The 24,023-nt window shown below is 41.9% G+C and overlaps 2 protein-coding genes across 3 annotated transcripts in view; both read left to right on the top strand.

Annotated features, from left to right (window-relative positions):
• LOC111640944 (meteorin-like protein) overlaps nucleotides 1-1,050 on the top strand; it is a 5,584-nt gene extending 4,534 nt beyond the window's left edge. Inside the window, exons 3-4 of the mRNA XM_023387034.1 lie at nucleotides 430-486; nucleotides 555-1,050. Coding sequence (XP_023242802.1) covers nucleotides 430-486; nucleotides 555-877 — 380 coding nt within the window. The 3' untranslated portion in view covers nucleotides 878-1,050. The remainder of the gene's footprint in view (nucleotides 1-429; nucleotides 487-554) is intronic.
• A 4,109-nt stretch (nucleotides 1,051-5,159) lies between these two features.
• LOC111640946 (monocyte to macrophage differentiation factor 2-like) lies at nucleotides 5,160-23,640 on the top strand. Of its 2 annotated transcripts, none has more exons than XM_023387037.1 (7): nucleotides 5,160-5,362; nucleotides 6,673-6,754; nucleotides 13,374-13,531; nucleotides 19,555-19,605; nucleotides 19,672-19,779; nucleotides 19,902-19,971; nucleotides 22,371-23,640. In XM_023387037.1, the coding sequence occupies exons 1-7, from the start codon at nucleotides 5,325-5,327 to the stop codon at nucleotides 22,602-22,604; spliced, it is 741 nt and encodes a 246-aa protein (XP_023242805.1). In that variant the 5' UTR covers nucleotides 5,160-5,324; the 3' UTR covers nucleotides 22,605-23,640. The 2 variants fall into 2 exon arrangements, with proteins under 2 accessions (XP_023242805.1, XP_023242804.1); XM_023387036.1 differs by having other exon boundaries at nucleotides 19,531-19,605.
• Nucleotides 23,641-24,023: the final 383 nt, after the last annotated feature.

Genomic DNA, 24,023 nt, shown 5'->3' with positions numbered 1-24,023 from the left:
GTAAGTTCCTTGACTAAGCTCTTATGGACTAAATGACAGGTATGTCATTATGTCCGTTGTCTATGTATGTCGTTTTGTCCATATAACGTTATAAAAAAACAAAATTATAAAATAAATACAAAGATGTTATTTTTAAGGGAAAAAGTTATTTAAGTGCAACAACAAATTCTTGAGGGTTGAAATAAATGTTACACAAATAGATAAAATAGTGAAAAAATTACCATGTATACAAAAAACTTGTTGCGAGGAAAAAAACTCATAACGTATCATTTCTTGTTGTCGGCCATGACACTCGGCGGATTCCAAAATTTTTCGTCCACTGAAACTCGATCTTTCGCCCGACGCCGGTCCCGTCCGTCGGATTCCACCCGCCACGCCACAGATAAGCCCTGGCCGCTAACGGATGTTTTTTTTTTTTTCTTTTTTCAGAGTGTCGTCCCTGCACCGAGGCCGAGGTGACCACCGGATACTGCACCGGCGACTGGGGTGAGTCCGTCTCCTTCCCTCGCGGAGCAGGAGCTAAAGCATGGATGACGTTTGTTTTTCTCCCTTAGTGCTGCGGGGGACCGTCAGCGCCCTGGACCACGACCACAGTCTGCGCAGGACCGAGATCACCGTCAGGGCCGTTCGGGTGCTGCGGGATGCGGCCGGGGGACTGGAGAAGAGCCGAGGGAGGAAGACGGATCCGGCGGCCGACTACTACGTGGTGCATCGACCCCTGAAGTGCGGCACTCGGGCAGGCGCCGGCCAGTACCTATTCGTGGGACGCTGGCTGCTGGGCTATCCGGTGGTCACCTGCGCCCCCAGGTACTCCGACTGGAAGAAGATGAGGAGGAAGGCGCTGGTCCGGGGTACCGGCCAGTGTCGCTTCGACTGAAAGGTCGGCCGGCCCCAGGGCCGCGTCGACCGGGCCAGTAACCTTTCTGTGATTTTCTGTACATAGACCGCCCCGAGCGGAATGTAAATACCGCGGGTTCCCTCGGACGGCCCGGCCGGAGGAGGAGGGACCCGACAAAAAACGCAGGCCAATAAAGAACAACGCCACGAAAACACGCTTACGTCTCTTTCTTTTTTCCGCAATTGTTTATCGGAGGCATCAGCAAGAATCTCCCTGTTCTTCCCACCGCGGCGGAGGACGGAAGGACGAGTCCCGGCATACGGGCCCAGGGTCTTTGTTCTTCCCTCCGCCGGACTGGGAAAGGGGGACGTCGATGAATTTCCTGCGGGGGCGGCCGGCGGGCGGGGCCACGCGCTACTGTGTGCGAAAGCGGGCCTACCGCCGCCCGTCCGGAAACGGCGGTGGAAAGCCGAAAGTACCCAGGGTCGGTCGTGGGAGGAGCGGCCCGGCGCCGTCTTTCCCGGGAAATGGCAGGGAGGACGGAAGGACATTGTTTGCCCGCGTGGATTTGGAATAATTTTCGTCATTTTGACCCTAGAAATGTAGAAATTGTAAGCATTTTTCCATACGTCGTTACTTTCCGCTCATCGCCTCTTCAGTTATAAGGAAACGCAAAGGGCGCGTAAAAATTAACCGACAACGGAAACTGTGAGGGTCCGGCCCGACAGCCTAGTGTCAGACCACAACTACGGGTCGTATTTGCCAGGTGTACGTAAGCTACTTACCCTGCCAACTTCTAATATATTTATATTAATCCTATAAATAGGTAAATTAAAACCAGGGACCACCTCGTCGACCGGGCGCCGGACATTCCAACGACAAAATAATAAACAAACTAAATACAGAATTGTTTCTTTTTTCTATAAAAATCGCCATTCTTTTGTATCGACTCACCGCTTTGTAAATTGAAATAATATTTTTTTTTTAAAGAAACGACTCAAAAGAACGATTTTGTAATTAATTTATTAACGTGATAGAGTCTAATAAGGAATTTTTGGTAAAAGTGAGGGAGAAAGTTTTAAGATCGAACGGTGATCGAAATTAATAAATAATTATACGGATACAAGTGTTGTGTTATCGTCCTTATTTTTATGTCTTTTAGAACAGTTTATAAACGCCAGGATTTATCGGCTTGGCCAAAATAAAACAGGTATTTGTGCAGTATGAAAAAAGACCTTAGAATAAGACCTGGCAGAGGTAAGTATACTTACGCCAAGCATTCGAGTTAATAAAAAACCTTAATAAATATATAAAACGCAGAAATGTTTGGTCGAATTACAACTTTAAACAACGAGCTTACTATATACCGTCCGGACTCGTTTCCGGGGGAGGTGAGTAGAAGAGACACACGAGTCACCGCCGCCATGTTCAGTCGATCGTCATCGCGTGGACTATGGGTTTACATTAATAAATTACGATTATTTCAGTTTAATAAAGCATTTTATTCGGTTTTTTTTATTCAAGAATATAAAGAATATAATTTTTTTTGTATTTTTATTTAACGTCCCGCCTTTATACTGTAAAAAACTATGCACCCCCTATATTCTAATAAAGGACTTTCTTAGGATCCTACTGATGTAATACATTGTATTAGCTTTACAAATGATATTTTAAATAATTACATATTACCAAATAAATGCTACCTTTTATATAAGATCCAAAGTACTAGTGTGTTTTTGTATTGTTATTGTACAGGATGTATTACCGTTCGAAATATACAGAACCACGCGCACTTTCTGACAGAACATGGCGGATTTTAACTACGTCATACAACTAAACAATAGAAAATTTGACAACCCATTGTCGATACTCCGATAATCTAGATACTGTACAGTACTCCACGCCATAGAGTCGGCGGGAGTCGGCTATATAATGGTTAATATGTTCTTTTGTTTACGGTGTCGAGCAGGCAGACGGAAATTAAATTATAAGCCATACCGGTATTATTTTTAATACGGACGTTTTTGATTATTGGGGAATGAATTATTACGATAAGAGATTAAAAAGACTGCAAGAGATTAAGTAAACAAAAAGACACCTACGTAAGGGAGATTAAATGAAAATGTATGAAGTTCGCAAAACGAAGACACGGAAGAAACCATTAAAAAGAAGGCAGAGGAAACCGTAGGAGTGTCAATTGTAGCAACTCCGTTCGGAGGGGGTCGCGTGTTGCAAAACACAAGTGATCCGCTACTTTCTTTCTTCGATCGTTGGCCCACTCCGGATACTACCGGGCCGTTTCGTATTTGGATCTACGTACGGAATATTACGTCTGGTAACAATACGAAAGAGGAATCAAATATGGCGGCTGGTTTACGGCAAAAAAGGTTACATTTTGGTTCATTACATAAAACGCTGGTAGCTATTGTTAGCGAGTTACATGGAATAAAAAGTGTTGCGACAACTTACGACTTACCAGACCTTAACCACACACACTAGCCGTAAGCGATTCCGATAGCATAAAGTTACTTCTAATCGGTAACGAGCTAAACTTAAATAAAAATTTCTGGCACGAAATCTGTCGTGACAACTTACGGTAACGTTTGTTTACAAGAAAAGTTTGTTCGGATACAATAGTTTTATTATCAATTACTGCATGCGAAATTTGTTGCAGAAAACGATTTTACATTCTAAAACCCCGAAACAGGATAGCAACAATGCCAAAACAATCGTCCGGAGGGCTCCATTATAACTGCCTTCCTATAAATGCTTTGGGAAAACACCCCTATAACACTGTTGATTTTTCCGTTTTATATGAATTCCATGTTGTACGAGTCACTTAGATTTTACAAATACGTGAACCGCTCACAGTCCGGCACACGTATTTGTAAAATGTAAGTGACTCGTACAACATGGAATTCGTATAAAACAGAAAAATCAACAGTGTTATAGGGGGTGACTTGTATTAATTTATACAGATAACTGTCCCGTATGCCGAATCAGGGAATCTCTATAGCACACCTTCCTCCAATGTACCCATAAAAAATTATGGAAATTCTTGAAAAAAATTCAGGGTTATGGAAAAGTAAAGGAACTGGAATGGCTTTAATAACGTGCAAAACAAATAAATAAATTATGAGATCCTAATAACAACATTCGAAGCGATTTGGAAAACCAGAAACAATGCGTACAGTAGACTCCCCCCTATAACACTGTAGATAATTCCGTGTTATATGAATTCAGTATAACAGTTTAAGGCGAAAACAGTTGGGTTTGGTTTATTCGGCTAAGGCCAGTGCCATCGTCCGTGCCTCCCGGGAGATCTTTCGAGGGAAATCGACACCTATTTAGGCATTACTAACACCAAGAAAACCCGTAAACCTCCCATTCACCACGGACTAACGGAGATCGGCAGTTTTATCCACTGGGCCACCGGGAGTGGGCGAAAATACGTAGAACAAAGCCCGTTATTAGAAAACTCGACACTAAACGATGCCGGATGCCCAGAGCGGCGGTAAGCTGCCACCCAGAAAGCTGGGTTACGGTTACTCGGACAAAGAACGGTAATGTACAGACTTCTTACGTAAGACTCGGGACGATTTTTCCTCTTTCGTTCCAAAAATACCCTAAAATGAAGCAATGGACGGGTCAAACCGCGCTACGTGTAGCCGTTACGGATAAGTTAGTAAAGGCCCTAATAAATTCTCTAGCCTAACCTCCGTCCGGAAAATCGCATCGGCCTCACCCGGGGGTTGATCGACTTTTTCCGAAGTCCGCCGTTTTCTTATTTCCTCGAAGTAAGGCCATTTTCGTCCTTCGGTATTGTTCTCGAGTGGCTTCTAACCGCAGCCGCCGACTTCTTTTCTTCCACCTGCGGCATTGTTTTTTGGGCGGTGGAAAAGTGGCGCCGCGCACAAACAATTGTATTTATTACTGTAAGAGTAGAAAAAGTTCGGGTAGAAAAGTAAATCACTGAGTCACGCTGAGGGAAATAAATTTTTTTTCTTCCATTAATTCCATCGAATGCCGCCTTGTAACTAGGTTAAATTGTTTGGCCCACCTCTCGATTATTATCCGTCCCCACGCGAACCTACTTTAAACGCGCGGTGCACCCTCCCCGGGTTCTCGTCGCTCCATTTTCTTTCTCTTCCTCCTCTTCCTCTTCTTCTCCGGAAGCCCGCTCTCCTCCCCGGCGTCCTTCCGGAGAAGAAGAGGAGGAGGAGGAGGAGGAGGAGGAGGATGGGGATAGACAACGGCGGAGAGAACGACGGCGCGTCTCCCGACGGCGGTGCGGAGCGGAGGGAGCGGGCGGCGCCTCCGTCGCCGCCATCGATCGGCCGGAACGGACGGCGGCCGAGGCAAAATGGCTTCCCCGCCGGAGGGCGGTCGGCGGATCCCGTGATGCGGGTGGACGGTGACCTCCCGTCCGAAAACGTCGCGACGCGTCCCGAAAGGGTCCGGACCAGCGTCGACCAACGCCGGTAGCATGGAGGGGGCCGTCTCCGACCCCTCCTCCAAGAACAGGTGAGTCCTCTTTCTCCTCCTCCTCCTCTTCCCGTCCGCGCCGCGCTGGCACACCCTCCCCCGGTGGGAAAACCGCCGGGACCGACACCGACGAAAAAAAGAGGTTAACGAGGAACCGCGCGTCGTCCGAATCCAGGACGGCGGCGGACGCGCGCCCGGGAGGAAGAAAGCCGGCGCGCGGGTCGATATTTCCACGCGCCGTAAAGACGGGGTATGGGAGGCGGCCGTCCGCTCGTCCCCGGACAACTTTCTGACCGGGAAAGAGGCGGGGGATGCCCGCGCCTCTTTCCCCCTTCCGAGGAAAGAAAAAGGCGACCGCTCGTCGACCGTTTTCCGAAGTGTCCTCCGCTGGACGAAGGAGACAATCCCCTTTTCCCGCGGTAAGAAGTTGTCTTTCCCGTCCGGCTTACGAGGTCGGACGGAGAAGACCGAATTCCCGGCGGCTTCCGTCCGGAGAGAGGGGTGATTCTTGAGAACTGCCCGACGAAAGACAGATAAGTCCGACGCGCCTGAAAGAAATGGGGGCCGGAATCCGGGACGACGGACGGTGGAATGTTTCCCCCAACCGGAAAGAAAGAGGGAAACGGCCCAGGTAAATCCGGGCCGTGTTTAAGAAGTAAAGGACGAAATCCGTAAGCGGGGTGGTCTGGGTTAACGGAGAGAAGACGTGGCGCGGTGTTTCGTATTAAGAATCCGACCGGACGAAAGGTTAAAATTTCTGTACGTCGAAGAATGACCGAACGGGACCGTAAATGATTACGTATTTAAGAGTAACGATGGGTATTGAAAAGTAATTAAGCAGATTTGCACGGGAGTATGCGAATGCCCCTTATTTAGCCCGGTAATCTCTCTATTATCTTGTATTTTTGTCTTGACGTACGAGCAATTTGTCGTCGTTCAGGCAAGGTATTCGGCAAGTAAAGCTACGTTCGTCTACCCTTAATTTTAATACATTTTCAAGTGTTTACGTATTGTTATTCTCTGTTTCGGTTTACGTATTGTTAAGGTCGTACTCCTTTACAATTTTTACGGTATTGGTTAAAGTTTTAGGTGATGAAAAAACATTAAAATTTCCTTTTCTGGCGGGGAACATCCCACCCGTAAATTGAGCGCGTGTCCGCAGACGAATTTCTATATTTTTATGACAAAAAACAAAGAAAAGACAGTGTCGTCCGGCCGGATTACTTACCGGAAACACCACGCGTCGTAGGCATTTGCGGGGTGGGAGGAAGGGACGGCGGTCCACCGGCGCGACGGGAGGAGGGCGCGCCACCAGTGGGGCGGGGCTAACCCGGTTTGGTCGTTGGCAGGTACATGAATCGCCGAGCGGTGGGGAACCAGGCCTACGTGCCGACCGAAGTGGAACACCTGGCTAACGTCGTCACCCACGGAGTAAGTATCCACTCTTTTCTTTGCCACCGCGTCCACCTTCGGCGGGAGGAGAGCGGACCAATTTACCACACCCGGGAAGGCGGGGTAACAGGGGAGGAGGCGGGACTCGGCGCCGACACATCCGAAACCTCGGCCCGGTGGATGGCACGTTTTTACCCACCTCCTATAACCACTGAAAAAGAAAAGAAAACGGAATAAATTACCGGCAATTCTTTATCGTCGCGCGGGCGGTAGTTTTTAAATCCTATTTTAAATTTATGCCCTTTAATATACTATGTGCTCTCCACCTCAAATTAGTAGTGTCTTGCCCCCTGTACTTAACCCCGTCGGGGAGAATTCTCCGATGGAAATCTCTTCACTTATATCGGGGTGTCCTACCTCTAAGCTTTGGTCTATCCGACACCGTATCGGCTTCTATTCTGAGGACTTGTTACACTTTTTGGAAACGTATTCGCTTGGACACCGAGAGACCTCGTCTTTTGGCTATTCTAGTTTATTAAATATACATTTCGGACAGTTTATATTTTCAGAATAAGGCTAAAAAGTCGCGAATTTCCTGTTGTTTGTCGATAATGGAATTTGGATCGCCTTAGGTATTTGAAAGTGGGCAACGCAGAAGAACAGTGGGCACGTGCTCAAATGCAAGGGTGTCTCTATACAGGTCTCGTCTTTACGTGTATATTCCGAGCTACTACGACGTTTATACGAGTTATTTGCATTCTTTATTTTCCTAAAACATCGGAGCGGTACAGAATGCCGCCACCTGTGTGTCTTTCTCCACCCAACACCCATACTGTACCAGTGGCTAAACGGATTCGATCCCCGAACACAGGTAGTAGTGTGCTCGGGTTGGCGTTTGGGCCTACAGGCTGGTCGGTGAAGTCTTCCGAGTTTTCCTGGAGCGGATAACCTCCTATTAGAGGTGTAATACGATAAATAGGCTAGAGTTTCGCATATTTGGTACTATATTTCAGTGTTTAATTCGTGAAAGTATACGGCAATTAAACCGATATTTTGTTATTAAAAATGTTGTTGTAGACTCGAATAGATCCACCCATTAAAAGAGTGATGGTGTCTACTTCCGTCTCTCTCTTAATGGGTGTCTTTAGTCTCTTTTAATGGGTAATCGTTAATCGACAACCTTCGATATTTCATCATTTAACCGATTGTTTGCGATTGTAACCGAAAATATTCCGATTTGTCTTAAAACCAGTCAGTCAAATAAGAATTATAGACGTGTAGATGTACCGACACCTGTTTCCACATGCCCAGCCCGTGTAATCCTGGGCCGTGGCTTCAAAATTATCGATGGTTTCGTGCAGTCATCGACAAATTATCAATGATTACGTCTGGTTACTTTCTCGGCTGTTATATATAACAGAGGAAAGGTACGACGGCCATCGATCAAAAATGACCTTTCCCATTTGGATTCGGAGACCTCGAAACGTCGAAAAATGCAAAAACAATTGAGGAGTTTTATCTGTATGTATGGATATTAATGTGTGGGGGGATACGATTTTGTTCGGTCACTTTGAAGCTTGATAACTCCCGTACCTTTCGTCAAATTTTTTTGATATATTTCAAGGGGGTTTTTGTATTAGGGGATCGATGCTACGAAGTTTTGGTGGGTGGAGAGATAGAGGATCACGTGTCATATCTCCAGTGAAATCGGAGATAATGAAGATTTTACTGGTTATTAAGCTTTTTTAAAAATAAAACTCGTCTCTTAATAACACAATGTTTAATAATTTAAAATTATTAACCGTTTCTCCGCCACGGTTCCAAATAGTTTCACAAAAGAGTTTGTCGTTATATCGGTAGTCGGATGGGCTTTTACTTAGGGGCCGTCTCCCCTTTCCGGCGGACTCCGGAAGGGGGAGGAATGACAAAAGTCTTGCCGACGTTTTCTACACGACAGTTTATCCGTGCCATCCGATAAAATAACATGGGAAGAAATTGTATGTTACTAATACTACCGAAAAAGCCGTAGCAGAAAAGTTCGAGTAGACAATTGGCGGACTCCCTCCCTCCCTCCCTCCCCGGGTAGAGGAAAATACACGGCGCACCTTTGTACTGCACCTTTTCTCTAAATCTTACGGGTAAATAACGGACGGCCCGCATGCAGAAAGAGCGGAACCTTTCCGAGCCGCTTTATGCAGGTGGAGTTAGGTGGTGGGTAGCCGAAAAGTCTTCCTTTTTTGCGTTAGACGGGTTTACGGGTTGATGAGATCTAGTCTAGAAATGCCATTAAATCCGCCTGTGTACCAGACCCGGTTCCAGCCGAGAATAAATTCGTTTTTACGGACGAGTGGCTTTCGTTTCCAATTATTATTTAAGGAAATTATAACTGGGCCAAATTTTTCACCGTCCGTCCATTTTCTGCGTCGTAAACGAAAAGTATATATATTTTCGCCCACCACCTCACCCTTTCTACGGTCCGATATTTTACCGAACTTCTTTATGGCAACAATTTTCCCTGGAACCGCGACGAAAGTAGGCGTGTACTCGGATTCTACCAAAGTTTGACCCTCACCCAGGATGGTGGCCCGTTTGGAAACTTTTTTTTGGACGTCTGGCTGCCGCCGGCGGGCCTTCCCTCTTTCCTTTCTGTGGCTGGTCGACCTACCGATTTCCGCCGGGTCGGGTCGGGAATCGTCCCTCCCCTCGGATAAAGAAACGTTATAATTGTCATCGAACTTGAGAATATCGAGTCTAAGAAAAATACGAAAGATCGTCTTGTGTGTTCGGAGTGCAATCTCCAGTTTGATCGTCTTAAATTTCTATTTGTTTAATACTTTTTCTTAACTTGCATTTCCCTTCATTTTAACTTTTTCTATTGATTGTCAGAAAAGCATTTTGCCCATTAGGGGCCGTCCATAAATTACGTAAGGGCGATTTCGGCCATTCTAGACCCCCCACCCACTCCTGTGTAAGAAACAGTAACATTTTCTTTCATCCCCCCTCCTCTTCTTCTCTATCTTACGTAATATTTTGGCATGATTTTATAGAAAGATTTTAACCAAAAATTTTTTTATAAACCCTAAAAACCTTAGGTCCAAAATATATAATTATGAATTAGTTAATTAATACTGTATGTATTATTATTTATAAAGATACTTTAGGTGATCAAATTTAAAAATATAAGAATTTAATAAATTCGAATGAAAAATTTATTTTAAGAACTTTATTTTTTAATTATTAACAATATTATTATTATTTATTTTTATATTAATTTTAATTTTCACAAAAGACGCAAAAAAACTTTGCCAGATCGACTAGCTAGTGCACGTGTAAACAGAAAAGTCATACAAAATAAAACGACAGCGAATAAAGAGAAACCACATTCCGTTGCCATATTGATTACATCTTGTCTAAGGCCAAAAAAAAAATAAAATAAAATAAAATAAAATAAACTACATGCTGCTAAAATGTGCTAGGTGCACCTGAGGACTAAATAATAAAGCTTATAAAACTCTGTATAATGGGGCAATACAACAAATGCCACTTTACGCGGCCTCTGGCTGTGATCATGTAACTAGTAAAAATTCAGTAGCAAGTAAATTACTCTCTCTTCAAAGCCAGTTTGCCATCAGAATTTCAAAGTACTGCAAAACTGTTTTTACTAACGCTTCTCTGATAATAGTACAGCTCCTACCTTTGCCACTATGTATTGTATTGATAGAAAGGTACTAAACTACTACATCAGAACTACAAACGTCAAGGCTCAATAACGGTCTCTACACCTATCTACGGCTCTTCGTATGCTACCACATTGCAATTACCCTACGATCTCTGATCATCATCCTGTAAACAAGGTTATTTGATGTCATCTGCTTCCTCCATAGATAATCTTGCAGGCATCAATATCTACACAGATGGGTCCAAAAGCTCCCTTCTTGTCGGCTCAAAGTATCTCTATCTTCCTCCAAACTTACATATTTTGCCAAAAATATGTCAGAAGGTACAGATACCTCCCATATACATCCATCTATCAAGCTGAAGAAGATGCTGACTACCAAGCTGTTCAGTGGGCCACTTCACTACCAAACAAAACTCTGTCTATTAACATTTACAGTGATTCTCAGTTTGTCCTAAAAGCTCTATTAAATCCCATCACTCAACGAGATCAAAAAATAAAAATAAGAATATTAAGTAAGACGAGATCTATTACCCCTCTACCCCTGAGTAAGAAATCGTAAGAAATCCTTTACCCCCACCCACCCCAAAATACCTTACGTAATTTATGGACGGCCCATTACCATATAGACCTAGATTATTACGCAGCCATTGCGCTTTAGGCCCATATTTTAATTGTACGGTAACTCGAGGGAAGATGGTTACACTTTTGTTTGCCTGTGAGTATCTCTTTCGGATTTATAGTTTACAAACCGTGACCAGGCGTATAAGATACCTTGGACCTTTGGTGTTTTGAAGATGGATATGGTTCTCGTCTATTACGTTAATCCATTAGAGAAAACATATTCAAATATATGTGCGCGAATATGGAGGAAGATGGACCGTCAATGGGAAAAGATGATTATACACAGCTTTTTTAAAAATTACAATAGAATACAAATATGTATACTGTATTGTACTGTAACTTATTTGTATCAAAAACATAAAGGATTGAATTAACTTATTATTCTACAACTCGGAAGACTCGTCTGGATAACCTCCGTCTGTTGTACTGTCGTCACCGGGTTCGAACTTAGTGTAGGTCTTCTGCATCCACTTTTTGCACCTTACGAATTCTGTTCGGTTGCATGATTTGCCACGTTTAGCGTATCAGTAGCTACGATAGATGCAACAGTAATTGACATTGTTGAAAGAGGCCGGTGTATCTTGGCTACTACTTTACTCTCTTTGTGGGGCTCGTTTCTTTCTTCTCTTCCGAGAAGTTTATTGTTCTGGCTTTTCCTTTTTTTCTTATTCAGATTTTCTTTTTGTGTTTGTTTTCGGTTTCTATATTCCGCCAGCTATTACGAATGTTGTTTTCTTGGATGTTTTCCAGCGCTCGTGAATGATATTGGGCGCAATTCCTCGAAACTTGCAGAAGTCGAGACTCCCCATGAATTTGCTGATGATCCTGGTGTGTGGCAGAGGGAAAATGAGGTTTAGGTAGTAATGGTCCAGATGATTGGTCGTTGAAGACAAACGATATTCTGAAGGATCCGGTTCATCCATGGAAGGCAAAGACGGGATATTAGAACCGGAAGTTCCCGGTGTCTGCACGCTGTCGTCTTCGCATTTATCGAACCCAGTATTGCTCACTTTGAGTCGGGCTTTCCAAGTTTCTCCTTGAAGTTCTCCCTACTAAACTATAGTAGAAATGTTATTTGTACACTAGAAAGATGATTGATTACTCAGTTTATAGTTATACAGATAAATAATCTTTTACATCATCAAATTTATTTCAGGACAAAACCAGACTTTCACTGGATAACACGAACACGGGTAAGAAGATACATTTAACAAATGTCCTATTTTCATTATTTCCAAAAACATTACCGATTGTTTTAGGTTTTCGCCGATAAAAAGCATTCTAGAATAAGCGTGCAATAATTTCAGAAGTTAATTTCCTACCTACAAATTTTTGAATCGTTATAAATTGAAAAATGCTGCAAGTAAATATACAAGAAGACTTTGATGCGCGCAGTGTTGTGAATACGGTAGTGAAGCCATATGTAGAAAAACTCACGAACTTTGATGTCCTAACCATCTTCCACCGAGTCACCTTAAAGACCTTGGATAAAAAAGGTAAAAGTGACGGGCTTTACCTATGTCTGCCAGATTCCAAGCTACTTCTTTTGCCGGAAAGAAATGCAAGCATATTGTCCTGTAACAAATAAAAGATTTTAGGCTGGAAATTTTCTTGTCAAACTTACTTTTGTATTTTATTTAAACATATTTTAATAGTTTCGTTCCCATGCATTTCCTCAATAATTGACTTATCGAAGTTTAATTGTTTTCGTGTAATTTCGATATTTTTGATATTGGCTTCTCTACGGGGTGCTCCGGCTCCCCGCCTTCGAGGGATGGGGAATCATCGTGCCGAACAACGGTTTTGTGGCAACCCCACGCCCACACTCTGTCTCAGCGGAAAATCTTCCTTTCCGCCTCTTCCATCGGCATTTAAATACCCCTTTCCCGACTTTTCCTCCGCCCGAGTCATTTCTACCTACTGATGGAGTGCCCGCTAGGCCGGGTCTTTTCCGGTCTCCCCTGTTTGTCCGCAGGTAAAAAGACTGGCCTAGGCCTCGTGCCGCCCACCGAGGTGGAATTTTCGGGTCTCTAACGCCGCCTAAACGGAGATGGATTTCCGGCGGAAAGTCCTTCCAGGAGGGCCACCCCGATGCCGGAAAGCGGCCTACGTTCTCTCCGATGGGAGGTATTTAGACGTGTTATGGCCGAGGGGACGAAAATCACTTCCGTTTACGGGTCGGTTGGGGTGGTCGGTGCCCGGAACTTGACGCGATTTACGCCTTCTTTTCCCTCTTCTCTGCCCGGCGCCTCCTTCCGCGTAAGGTAACGACGGGAACGGATTCGGACGGAGAAAAAAATTTTTTCGGTTATCCGGCCAGATGGCGGCTTCTAATGGGATTTGTGTTGGAACCCGCAGCTATCCGTGCTTCCCAGCCTGCTGGGCCTGGTATTCCTCCTTCAGCAGTCTAGCGGCAAGAGTCAGTATCTGACCTGTCTGATCTACGGCCTGTCCATGGTCGCCCTCTTTTCTATTTCCACTTTCTTCCACTCCGTCTTCTACTTGGGAAGATTCAGGTAAGATTTCTTTCTATCTCCCTCGCTCCGCCCTCCTCGGGTTCCGCCCGGGGAGGAACGATCTTCGGAAAACGGGCCCTTTCGCTGCCGACATGCCTCGGCACTTCCGTTCGGGACGGCATGGGAGAAAGAGCCCGGCCCGAACCCCCGGGTTTCGTAAAGACGGAGTGGCGCGCCTTCCCTTTGCGGCCCCAGAGCCCTTTTCTCGCTCTCCCGCGGATGCCGGACCGGAAATGGTACCATCCACCGCATGGAAAGACTTCTCTCCCCGGTTGACCGGTGTTTCAATTCCAGCCGGAAGTTGGCGTGTCTCCCGTTTCCCATAGACGTCGATCCCCGTTGAGTTTCGACGGTTAGGAGTCCGCTGTAATGCGACTGGATACTTGCTTACACGAGTCGAAAACAAATACGGATATTCCGGGTTAGCCGCTATTGAGCCTTTGTTAAGTTCGCAGTTAGGCCTACCCAAAATACTGTTACTCCGGAAAACAAATCGTTTACAATTCCGCTTCGGTTTTTATTCTAAATATTTTTCAATACGTGTGTACTATCCTAAAATATACAAATCCTATAAAGGCCAGAGACCAGTAGCTTACGGCTTTTTTTCCAGTCCTCCCGAATATAAACGCAAAGAAAAAGAAAAAACATCAAGCATCGAGTTGCGTAACTTTCCCGGCTGTTAAGAGATTCTATTTAAAAAATAACTTTTATATTATTAATCATACTGTTAATAAATAAATTGTGTGTTGCTCCATCTACTGCGCGATTTTATTTTAAAAAGTATTATTATTAACCATGGGCGTAGCCAGAGTTTTGTTATGGGAGGGGCCTAGTGGAGGCCAACCTGACACAAAATTGAATTATTTCAAATTATTGTTCATTATTGGGCACCGAGCAAGCCGTTCACCTTTTTTTTTAGTATTCAAAACTTTTATTTTAGCTTTAGGTGTTTACAAATCGACTCAACACTTTTTCGGCTGTGATTTCCTGGGGGGCACCAGGTTCCCTGGGAGGGGCCGTGCCCATCCAGCCTCCCCCTCGCTACGCCCATGTTATTAACTATTAAAAATAGCAAAAAGATTAATTTTTAGGATGCAAACACAAAAATCCATACATTCATAAAACCCCAATTTTTGCATCTCCCAAAGTTTTAAGATTCCGAGTCCAAAATCTTAAAAAACTTGCGGACAGGGTCATTTCTGACCGATCGCTATACCTTTCCCTCTCTTATATGTAACAGTCGGAAAAGTAGAAAAAAGCTGTAGGCAGACTTTTCCACCCTTCTTCTTGACAAAATGGTTACAGTTTACAATGCCGAACCACGTCTTCTGGCAACGTTCTCTAAAACAAAGCTGATATCGTCCAGTGAGAGGCGGTCAAACCGTTAGTGAAGACTGTCTTCGGGGACATTACGGACCTGACACTGGTTGGAGACTTGAATCTATGGCTATAAGAGTTTAAAGTTTCCGTGCTTGTTGTAAAACTGTTTTGCGTAATTGCAGATTATGATGAAGATATTGTTGAAAAGATACTTGATGTTAGGAAACAAATAATGGCTAAGTGCTCAGTCGTTAATGTTCCAACTGTTCTGCCAAGTGTTTTCATCCTAGAGAATATATTTCATAGTGGAGATAGGCCTGGTATGTTAACTGATGTCAAGGTAGTTATGCTGCAATCATAGCTACTTCATCTGCCCTTGACTCAATGGCAGGTAAATTCAATTTAGAGAATAATTGTTAATTTTTAGAGCCATACATTGGAAATTTTTGTAGCAATACAGTTAGGCAGTTAGAACCCTTAACTGTGTCGAGGCCAGTAGTACTGTCGGTGAAGACAGTCATGTTCGTATTTGTATATCTTTCATCGAACTACTTAATTCTACTCTAAATTTCCTTTTCAAAATGACTGCCTTGTGGAGGCAAAATTTAGAAACCTAACATTCCTACCCAACAAAAATTACTACAAGGGTATATCATGAACTACTATCAAGTTTGGAGCCATCAGTAAAAATGTTAATATCTGAGTTTTGATTAAATTGTGATGATAATGCGAATACGATTGTCACGGACTGGAAGCGAGCGATATTTCCAATCTAATAACTTATTTTCATATGTGATGATAAGGTGAATAACAGATCATCCCTGAAAAGACATCAAATGTTCTTGGCAGCAATAGACAAGAAGTTAAAAATGAAGACGATCTGGCTAGTGTTAGAGATGTGGGAGGCTCATGAGAGCTCGGTCTTACGGTAAGACTTAAACTGTGACCTGCGAGCTTTATATTAGATGTGTTCTTGTACAGATTTGGCTATTATGGTTAGTAAAGATTATACCTTTTGTCTTATTAGGATTGCAGGATATCTTAAACAGCTTTCTTCATCTTTCTATTTTTTAAGGATGTTAATTGCTTTATACGTCAGCTCTGGAGTGGTCAACAACCAGAAAGAGTAGGCCTTCAGCATAAAAGGTTACGTGGACACAGCCAGTCTTTCCCTAACAAGTAATAATCGATCAAGAGCAAAGTTCCAGAAAGTGGGAACACATTCCGAGTTCCTTGGGCGGCTCGTCATAGTAAGGCGCTGAAAAGAGAAATTATCACGATGAAAAGTACACTTCTGCTTCTTAGTCCCAACAAGCCAAAAAACATTATCAGGACAAAATTACATGCTTTTAGTCGTTGTAGAATCTTACCATCACAGGTTATATACATGCTAATGCCAAGAAAATATATGCAGGAAGAAAGAAGACCGAATATTGCCGATTATCGACAATATTCGGTCTTCTTTGTACTCTATTACATCAATCGTAAATGTTTACTTTCCGAAGCCGAATCGGGTAGGATGAAGAAGATCTTAATACCCCAGATGCCAAATTATTCTTTCGGATATTAGTCTCGAGGACTGCTCTTTGTTGGCCTGGGAACGATGAAACGAAATTTATTCTGCCGATCCGATTTGGTAATTGCAGTAATAATGGCTTTCTCGCGGTAGTCCGAGAAGATGCCAAACCTTAGGAAAAATAATAGAATTGTCACGGGACAACGAGAATACTACGCCAATTTTCGATTACGTTTGAATTGACGCCTAGTCGTCGTCGAGCCCCCAATTTGCCACATAATGTATTACAATTTCGTTTAAAGTGTTTACATTTCGTCTCTATTCCGACATTTCCTTCTTCATGTTTAGTAACCCATTTGACGATAAATAATAAAATTTACATATAGATTATATCTTATATAATTAGGCCGGAGAACCTCCGTTTCTCATTTACGATTTTGAATCTCCTTATGAAGTTCCAAGACGAACTTCCCGCCCTTATTGGGGTGCGCGACGTCGCTAAGGACTCCTCGCCGCCGAATACAGGTGTCGAGTGGTTTCAGCCACCGGCGGGAGAGACGGGCCGAACTTTTCCGGTTGCCGACGAAAAAGTTATCGGGCGAATCGAACGAGTATCCGAGAACCCGGTTCTCCACAACGGTTACAACCTTACGCTCGTTTTCAATATGCCACAGGAATACCGGAATTCCAGAACGGAGAACTATTCGATTCAAAATGTTAATTCCTCTTTAAAGCCTGGTACTCACACGCGGAAAAGGACGACAGAACAGCAAAATGATGCCACTTTTGTCATCCAAGCCGACGGTATACAAAGTCGAAAATTTTTAACTTTTGTCGTGGCGAGTGTCCTGCGATGGCCATAATCGATTTGTTTGAATCATCGATGTTATATCTATTAACTGTGAACACATTATTGTATACTTATAGATGGAGTAAATCTCAATTAGTATAAATGTTTCGGCCAAAATTACACTTTTTCATGACATTTTGTTCTTTATTATTAATAATTATTAATGTACTCAGGGAGATAAAACACAAGTATAAACATCAAGTTACAGAATAAGATCAAAATCCAAACTAATAGTGAGGAAACGTGAACGTCGAACGTCGAGCACCGATTACAAGATAGCGGCACTCGACGTTCGACGTTCACGTTTTCGAGATGAAAACTTCTGCCTCAACCTGGCTAATACCATCAACATGTAAACATTGAAAAGAACTGAAATTGGAAAATAATGAATTCTTCCAAATTTTTTGGCTTTATATTGCAACATTTTTTTTTGTCACAACACTACCAGCTTTAGAAAATAAACGTTTCCATGGAATTGACTTTGCTGAAACAGTTAATCGAGTACTGTACTTAAAAATATCAAAATAAATTCATATTTCNTACTCAACAAAAATATAATTAATGTAAAAAATAGAATTGTCGGGTATTAATGTATTGCGGCTACGACCGCGACTATGTAATCTTAACTACCTGCAAAGCATATGCGAAGCAGGGTCAATTAATTAGTTAAAATTTCTTTAAAAAATAAAATTTTTAATCATTAAACCTGCTATATACTTTGAAAATCAAGAATTAAAACCAAGTGAAATACTTAGAAAATAAAGAGATGATGTCTCAAGACCTAACTACGACTCGTACATGTCTTATCGTTCTCGTATCTTTCTGAGGGTTTGGAACCAAATACTTTTATAAATACAATATACACATGAAAAAGTATTTGAAATATCAAATAAAAAAATAGTTGAAAAAAAGCATTCGAACTATGGTAGTGGGTAAGGCTAAAAAGCTTTATCTATAGTATAGATAAAGCTTTTTATAAACGAAATATATTAGAGCGTTATACTGTATAGATTCTATACAGTATAACTCTCTAATATATTTCGTTTATACACTATATCGCTATACGATTTAAATATTAAGCTCAAAAAGATGTAATTACTGCGTAAAGTGTTCGGAATGGCGTAATCGTCTATAAACACAAGGTCGGGACACGATACAGTAATACATGGCGGCAGTCGCCATATTGGGTCTTTTGAGTTGTGTACGGTGTTTCTAATGCAAATTTGGTTATTTGCTTTTTTCCATTTCAATTAATTGAATTTGTCATTATCTATTTTTTTATAATGGTATTACGGCGCCGAATTGTAAAAATTATTCAGGCAAAGGTGTAAGATTGTTCCGTTTTCCCACAAACAGATCCATGAGAGTGATGACTTTAAGAGTTAAACAAATGTTTTTAGGACAGTAAACATTGCTGCTTTTTTAGATTTATAAAAAAATTTATTACAGGAACCACGTATTAATATTATATGAAATATTCACTAATCAATTCTTTTTAAAAACATTCTTATTTTTATATTAGTTAAATTACTATTATTATTTATTTATTATTGTGAAGATTTCCGCTGTGTGAGATTTATAATACAATAATAAATGATTACTTGCTTAGAAGACTACAGAAAATTATTTTTCTTTTGTAGTTGGTGTTTTCCTTTAGCATTNTCTTATTTTTATATTAGTTAAATTACTATTATTATTTATTTATTATTGTGAAGATTTCCGCTGTGTGAGATTTATAATACAATAATAAATGATTACTTGCTTAGAAGACTACAGAAAATTATTTTTCTTTTGTAGTTGGTGTTTTCCTTTAGCATTAACAACAGCCATACAGATTGCTTGAATATACCGTATTCAATAAGAAAAATTCAACTGAATGTTATTGCGTATTTTATAATTATTATTGCTTTTATAACATTATATTTTAATACAAATAATTCCATTTGCTACCTATACTGTATTTTAATGTGACATATTGCATTTTCTGAAATAACAGTTATGAAATCTATATGGTGACCTTGGAACTAAGGACCCAATATGGCGGCTCCGTAGGGAACATTGGTGTTATGACCTTGTGTTTATAGACCTTGGTACGGTAAGTGAGAACATGCGACTGGAAAGACAGAATGGCAACTTTTATCTTACCATTTCCGCATATCAGTACCAGGCTTTAGTGGCCGGGCGGAAAGCAGGAATCGAGCGACAAAAAGAAGAATTGCCCTCGGTGCCCGTCGGGAGGGGTAGACTGTTTTTAGTTCGCGACGGGTACGCTTGCCGGGAATTGGCGTGACACCGCTTTGCCTTCGTTTACAGATTACTGAAAGAAGTTCTTCACAGATGCGACAGGGCCATCATCTACGTCTTCATCGCCGCCTCTTACACCCCGTGGTAAGTAGTCTCCAGCTTACCTTTACGCCGATCTTTACCGCGCTGGTAATTGTCTCTTTCGCCAAGGTTGACTCTGAAAGAGATGGGTCCCGATTCGCCGGCTCGCCATCTGCGCTGGTTGGTCTGGCTCTTGGCTCTCCTGGGAATCGCCTATCAACACTTCTTCCACGAAAGGTAACTTTTTTTTTCTAACTAAATGGAGGGGTAAAAACGCCCGTCTATTCCCCCTTGGCGGGGAGGAAGGACGGAGCGCCCGTCCCCAGAATTCGGCGCAAGGCTAATACTTCTGTTTGCAGGTACAAGACGTTAGAAACGTGCTTCTACGCTGTCATCGGCATCGTTCCCGGTCTGGCCGTCTTCTCTATGGTGAGTATTCTTCCTTCTTCTTCCTCTAGTCGTCCGGTGGCTCCGCCAAATCCCCCGACGGAGCCATTTTAGCCAGTCAGTCGGGAAGGAAAGAGTCAGGAAAAGCCTCCCGGCCGGAAATGACACGATAACAATGGTAAAATCCGAATTAAGAGACGGCCGTAAAAATCCTCAAGAAGACTTTCTGGCAACAAAAAAATAACGGGGGACACTTTCGGAAGTATTATTTTTTAAAATTTAATTTAAATTTCAAAGTTTTTGGTATTGACTCGATACCCGGTTATTACGGAATTCGGGAGTAACGAAAGAGGTGAATGAACGTAACTGTATTGGAGAGTTAGGTCTGCGTATAGTTTCTAATACTGCAAATAGTTTCTTCTTTCTTGGGCTATAGAAGAAATTAATAGGTATGGATAGAAGATACTTTTTAGCAGAGTGGATAGATATACTGGTCTTTGCATTGCCAATAGCTCTAATGTTACTATACTGATTTTAAATATTTTTGGGAGTTTTCGTTAAGGGTAAGAAAATGTAGTCAAAAAATTTATAGTTAAGCCTGTATATAACTTATAATATTAATATCGGATGTCATCGGGATTCCCTATAACTCTCTGAATCGGGAAGAAAAAGGAATGATGAGAATTATATACATTTAATTATGGAAATGTAAAGAAATGTTAAACCATATGTTAACACATGATAGATTTAAAGTGTTACAAAAAGAAAAGGAAATTTAGGATGTAGGGTGGCTTTGGAGTTTATCAAGGTTAAGCCCATATTTTTATTTATTTATTTATTAATATTAGGTGAATTATTTGTATTTTGCAATGAGAAACAAACTGTGATATACCCCCTATAACATTGTTGATTTTTCCGTTTTATACGAATTCCATGTTGTATGAGTCACTTAGATTTTACAAATACGTGTGCCGGGCTGTGAACAGCTCACGTATTTATAAAATCTAAGTGACTCGTACAACATGGAATTCGTATAAAACGGAAAAATCAACAGTGTTATGGGGGGGGTTCGACTGGTATGTTATTCACAATTTATATTGTGTTTATTAATTTAACGAGATAGAGATTAAAGTTGAGCCCAAAAAAAGTTAAAGAGGAGGAATAAAAGTCAGTAAATTTAGTTCTCGGATTTCAAATACAGACTGTTAGAGGAAAAACAGGAAATTCCAACTATTTAGACAACATATTCAAGACATTTACAGGCACATAATAGAGGATAATGAGTTAGAAGTTGAGAAATAAAATAGGTGAATGTAGGATGGCAATAGTTCAAACAGTATTGTCAGATATTGACAGTGATTAGTGATGACATTGAGTCTAAAAGAAAGATATGTTATTGATGTTTTAAACCTATATAAATAAAGGACATATATAACTGGCCACCAATAAATCTTCATTCACATTCTACTTTTAATAGTGCAGAATATTATATAAATTACCAAAATATGTAGAGCCAATATGAGTGTAATTTCTCAAGTCAAAAATACAAAACTATTTCATCCCAAATACTATTTTTCACTATACTAAATCAAGGAAAATTGTATAGCACACTTTATGTAGTGTTGAAGTTAATAAATTATTTAAAAAATAGTTTGTCTTTATCTGGATTAAATTTCTATGGCTATTTAAATGTATCAAAGGATAAGCTATGGTTTTTCTAATTATACATATGTAAAAGTCACACATATGTAATAAAACAAAACAGTAAAATGCATATTTTACTTATTTATTAAACAGATATTATACAAGAATATTATGTACAAAACTTTCATTCACAATACGTAGCAATATAACAGTTTTAAACATTATAAAAGAGCTTCTTGTCTTGAAAACTAATATCTCAAATAGTATAGTAGAGATAACAGAGACTTATCACAATGCTACGATAACATTAAAATAACAGAAGATTGCATTCTTATGATCGAAGTGTCATTTTTATGTCACCAGTAGCAGTATGATAAGTCTCTGTTACCTCTATTATAGTACTATAGATAAACAAACTTCTCGCCTAACAGCGACTCTCCTGCCAACTATCGGCAACCTGAGGCATTAACTGTACTTGAGAGCATAGAGCAAGGACCAGTATATCTATCGACTCTGCTTATAGGTGTCCGGTTTACGTTTCCCGTAAGTGACTTCCCCCCTATTACTACTACCAGCCAGTTAGTAATTCCAAATGACCCGGGTGCTTGCCAGCGCCGAGCTTCTCTCGACCGCCGGCCAAATTGTCTGGTTTTTCACGCTGCGAGTGGCCGAGGCGAATACGTAAACGGATTTCCGGTTTGTGGCCTCCGGGGAGGAAGAAGCGAAAAAGAAATAGAGGCCGAGGAGGCGCACCCGTTACAAAGATCTAAGATGGCATCCGTGTTTTGATTTTTCAGTGCGAGAGGTCGGGGGTGTTGGAACTTACCGCCGGTGGACTCCTGTACATCGTCGGAGTGGTCTTCTTCAAGTCGGACGGTCGAATACCCTGCGCCCACGCCATCTGGCACCTGTTCGTCAACGTGGGAGCTCTGTGCCACTACTATGCCATCTGTAAATATCTACTCCGGCCGGATCGGACCCACGTGATCGACGTCTCTCGACCCCGGACCCCGCCGCCCGCCCGTTTCTAGCCCCTTTGTACTCTTTCCCGCTCCTCCCCCGTCACCCCGGGCGGGCTCCGCGGTGCCAGGCCAAGAGGGGCGGGCCGCCCGCCGTTTTCTTTCCCCGTTCTTGTCGGATTCCGCCGTCCGGCCACGCGTAAACTACCGGTACTGGGCCGCGCGTCCGGGTCGGGCGGAAGTGACGTCGAAGGAAAAGTTCCGTCGGAATAAGAAATCTATGTTTAAGTCCCGTTCCTTCCACCTATTTGTACGGTGTTTTAGCGGCCGCCAGCCTTACCGGTATATATATTTATACATACACGTGTATACACCGTACTTAGCCTATATACTAGATGCGTGTATAGACGGTACTTCCAAATGTAGTTTACGGATATATACGGTATATATAAATATCCGCGTAAATCTCTATATATATATATATGTACATATAAATAATTACATATACCGTACGTATAAGGTACTACGTAATTAACGTTTTAAAGTGCGTGTGTGCGTATATATATATATATATATACGGTATATGTAAACGTACCGGACGGAAAACGTAGGTGGCCGCGACAGAATACGTATAACGTTATTTACGGGGAGGCGGGCCACCACGTCGGCATCGCGGTGTTTTTCGATAGAAGACGTAACACTGCCAACCACCGTGTGGTTTATCGTTATCCGGTCTACAAATACCGTATTTTTAAAGATGTTTATTAAACGTTCCCTTCTTATATTTGTACGCGTGAGTCTTCGTCTAAGTCTTCCGGCCGTCTTCCGCTTTTTCCGAACGACGCCGGAATCCGTACCGTTGCAATTTCGGCAGTCTGGCGAAAAGGCGGAGGATGGAGCCGGTCCAGCTCCCCGTTATTACGTGTTGTGACCAAATCCATTTATACAAATTGTATTTTCCGGTAAAGAATAATAAAGTGCAGTTGGAGTTTTGTCCTAATTCCCGACCTTATTCGACTCCCCTAATACACAAACCTCCCTGAAAATTTCAGAAATTTTCGACAAAAAACACGGGAGATATTTAGCATCGAAGAAATTGAACAAAATCGTGCCCTCACACATTCATATATAGGCTATATATTAAAAAAAAAAACTGGAATTTTTTTCCATTTCTGGACGTGTCATGGTCAGTACCTCGCTGATAACGAGAAAGGCTTAAGTTTAAAATTTGAGCTCTGTAGACCCAGTGGTGTTCTTTCTCTAGGAGCATTTGCACCGCCAAACGAATAAGAAAAAGAAAAGATACAGTTTTTATGGCCATCTTTGCACTTTTCAACTGCTTATATTTCGGCAACCCCTTTATAGAAAAATCTGAAATTTTGCACGCTACCTAAGAAAACAATTACCTTTCGAACGAGATATTTACATTTACTCATTAATGGACGATTAACAGAGTCTTTAAGCTAGTAAAAACACTGCTTTATAGTTTCG

The sequence above is a fragment of the Centruroides sculpturatus genome, unplaced genomic scaffold (assembly GCF_000671375.1).
Source record: "Centruroides sculpturatus isolate CEXI.00-Female unplaced genomic scaffold, Cexi_2.0 scaffold1461, whole genome shotgun sequence".
Taxonomy (NCBI): Eukaryota; Metazoa; Arthropoda; class Arachnida; order Scorpiones; family Buthidae; genus Centruroides; species Centruroides sculpturatus.
The sequence above is the reverse complement of the archived record's forward strand: the minus strand, read 5'-3'. Positions and strand labels throughout refer to the sequence as shown.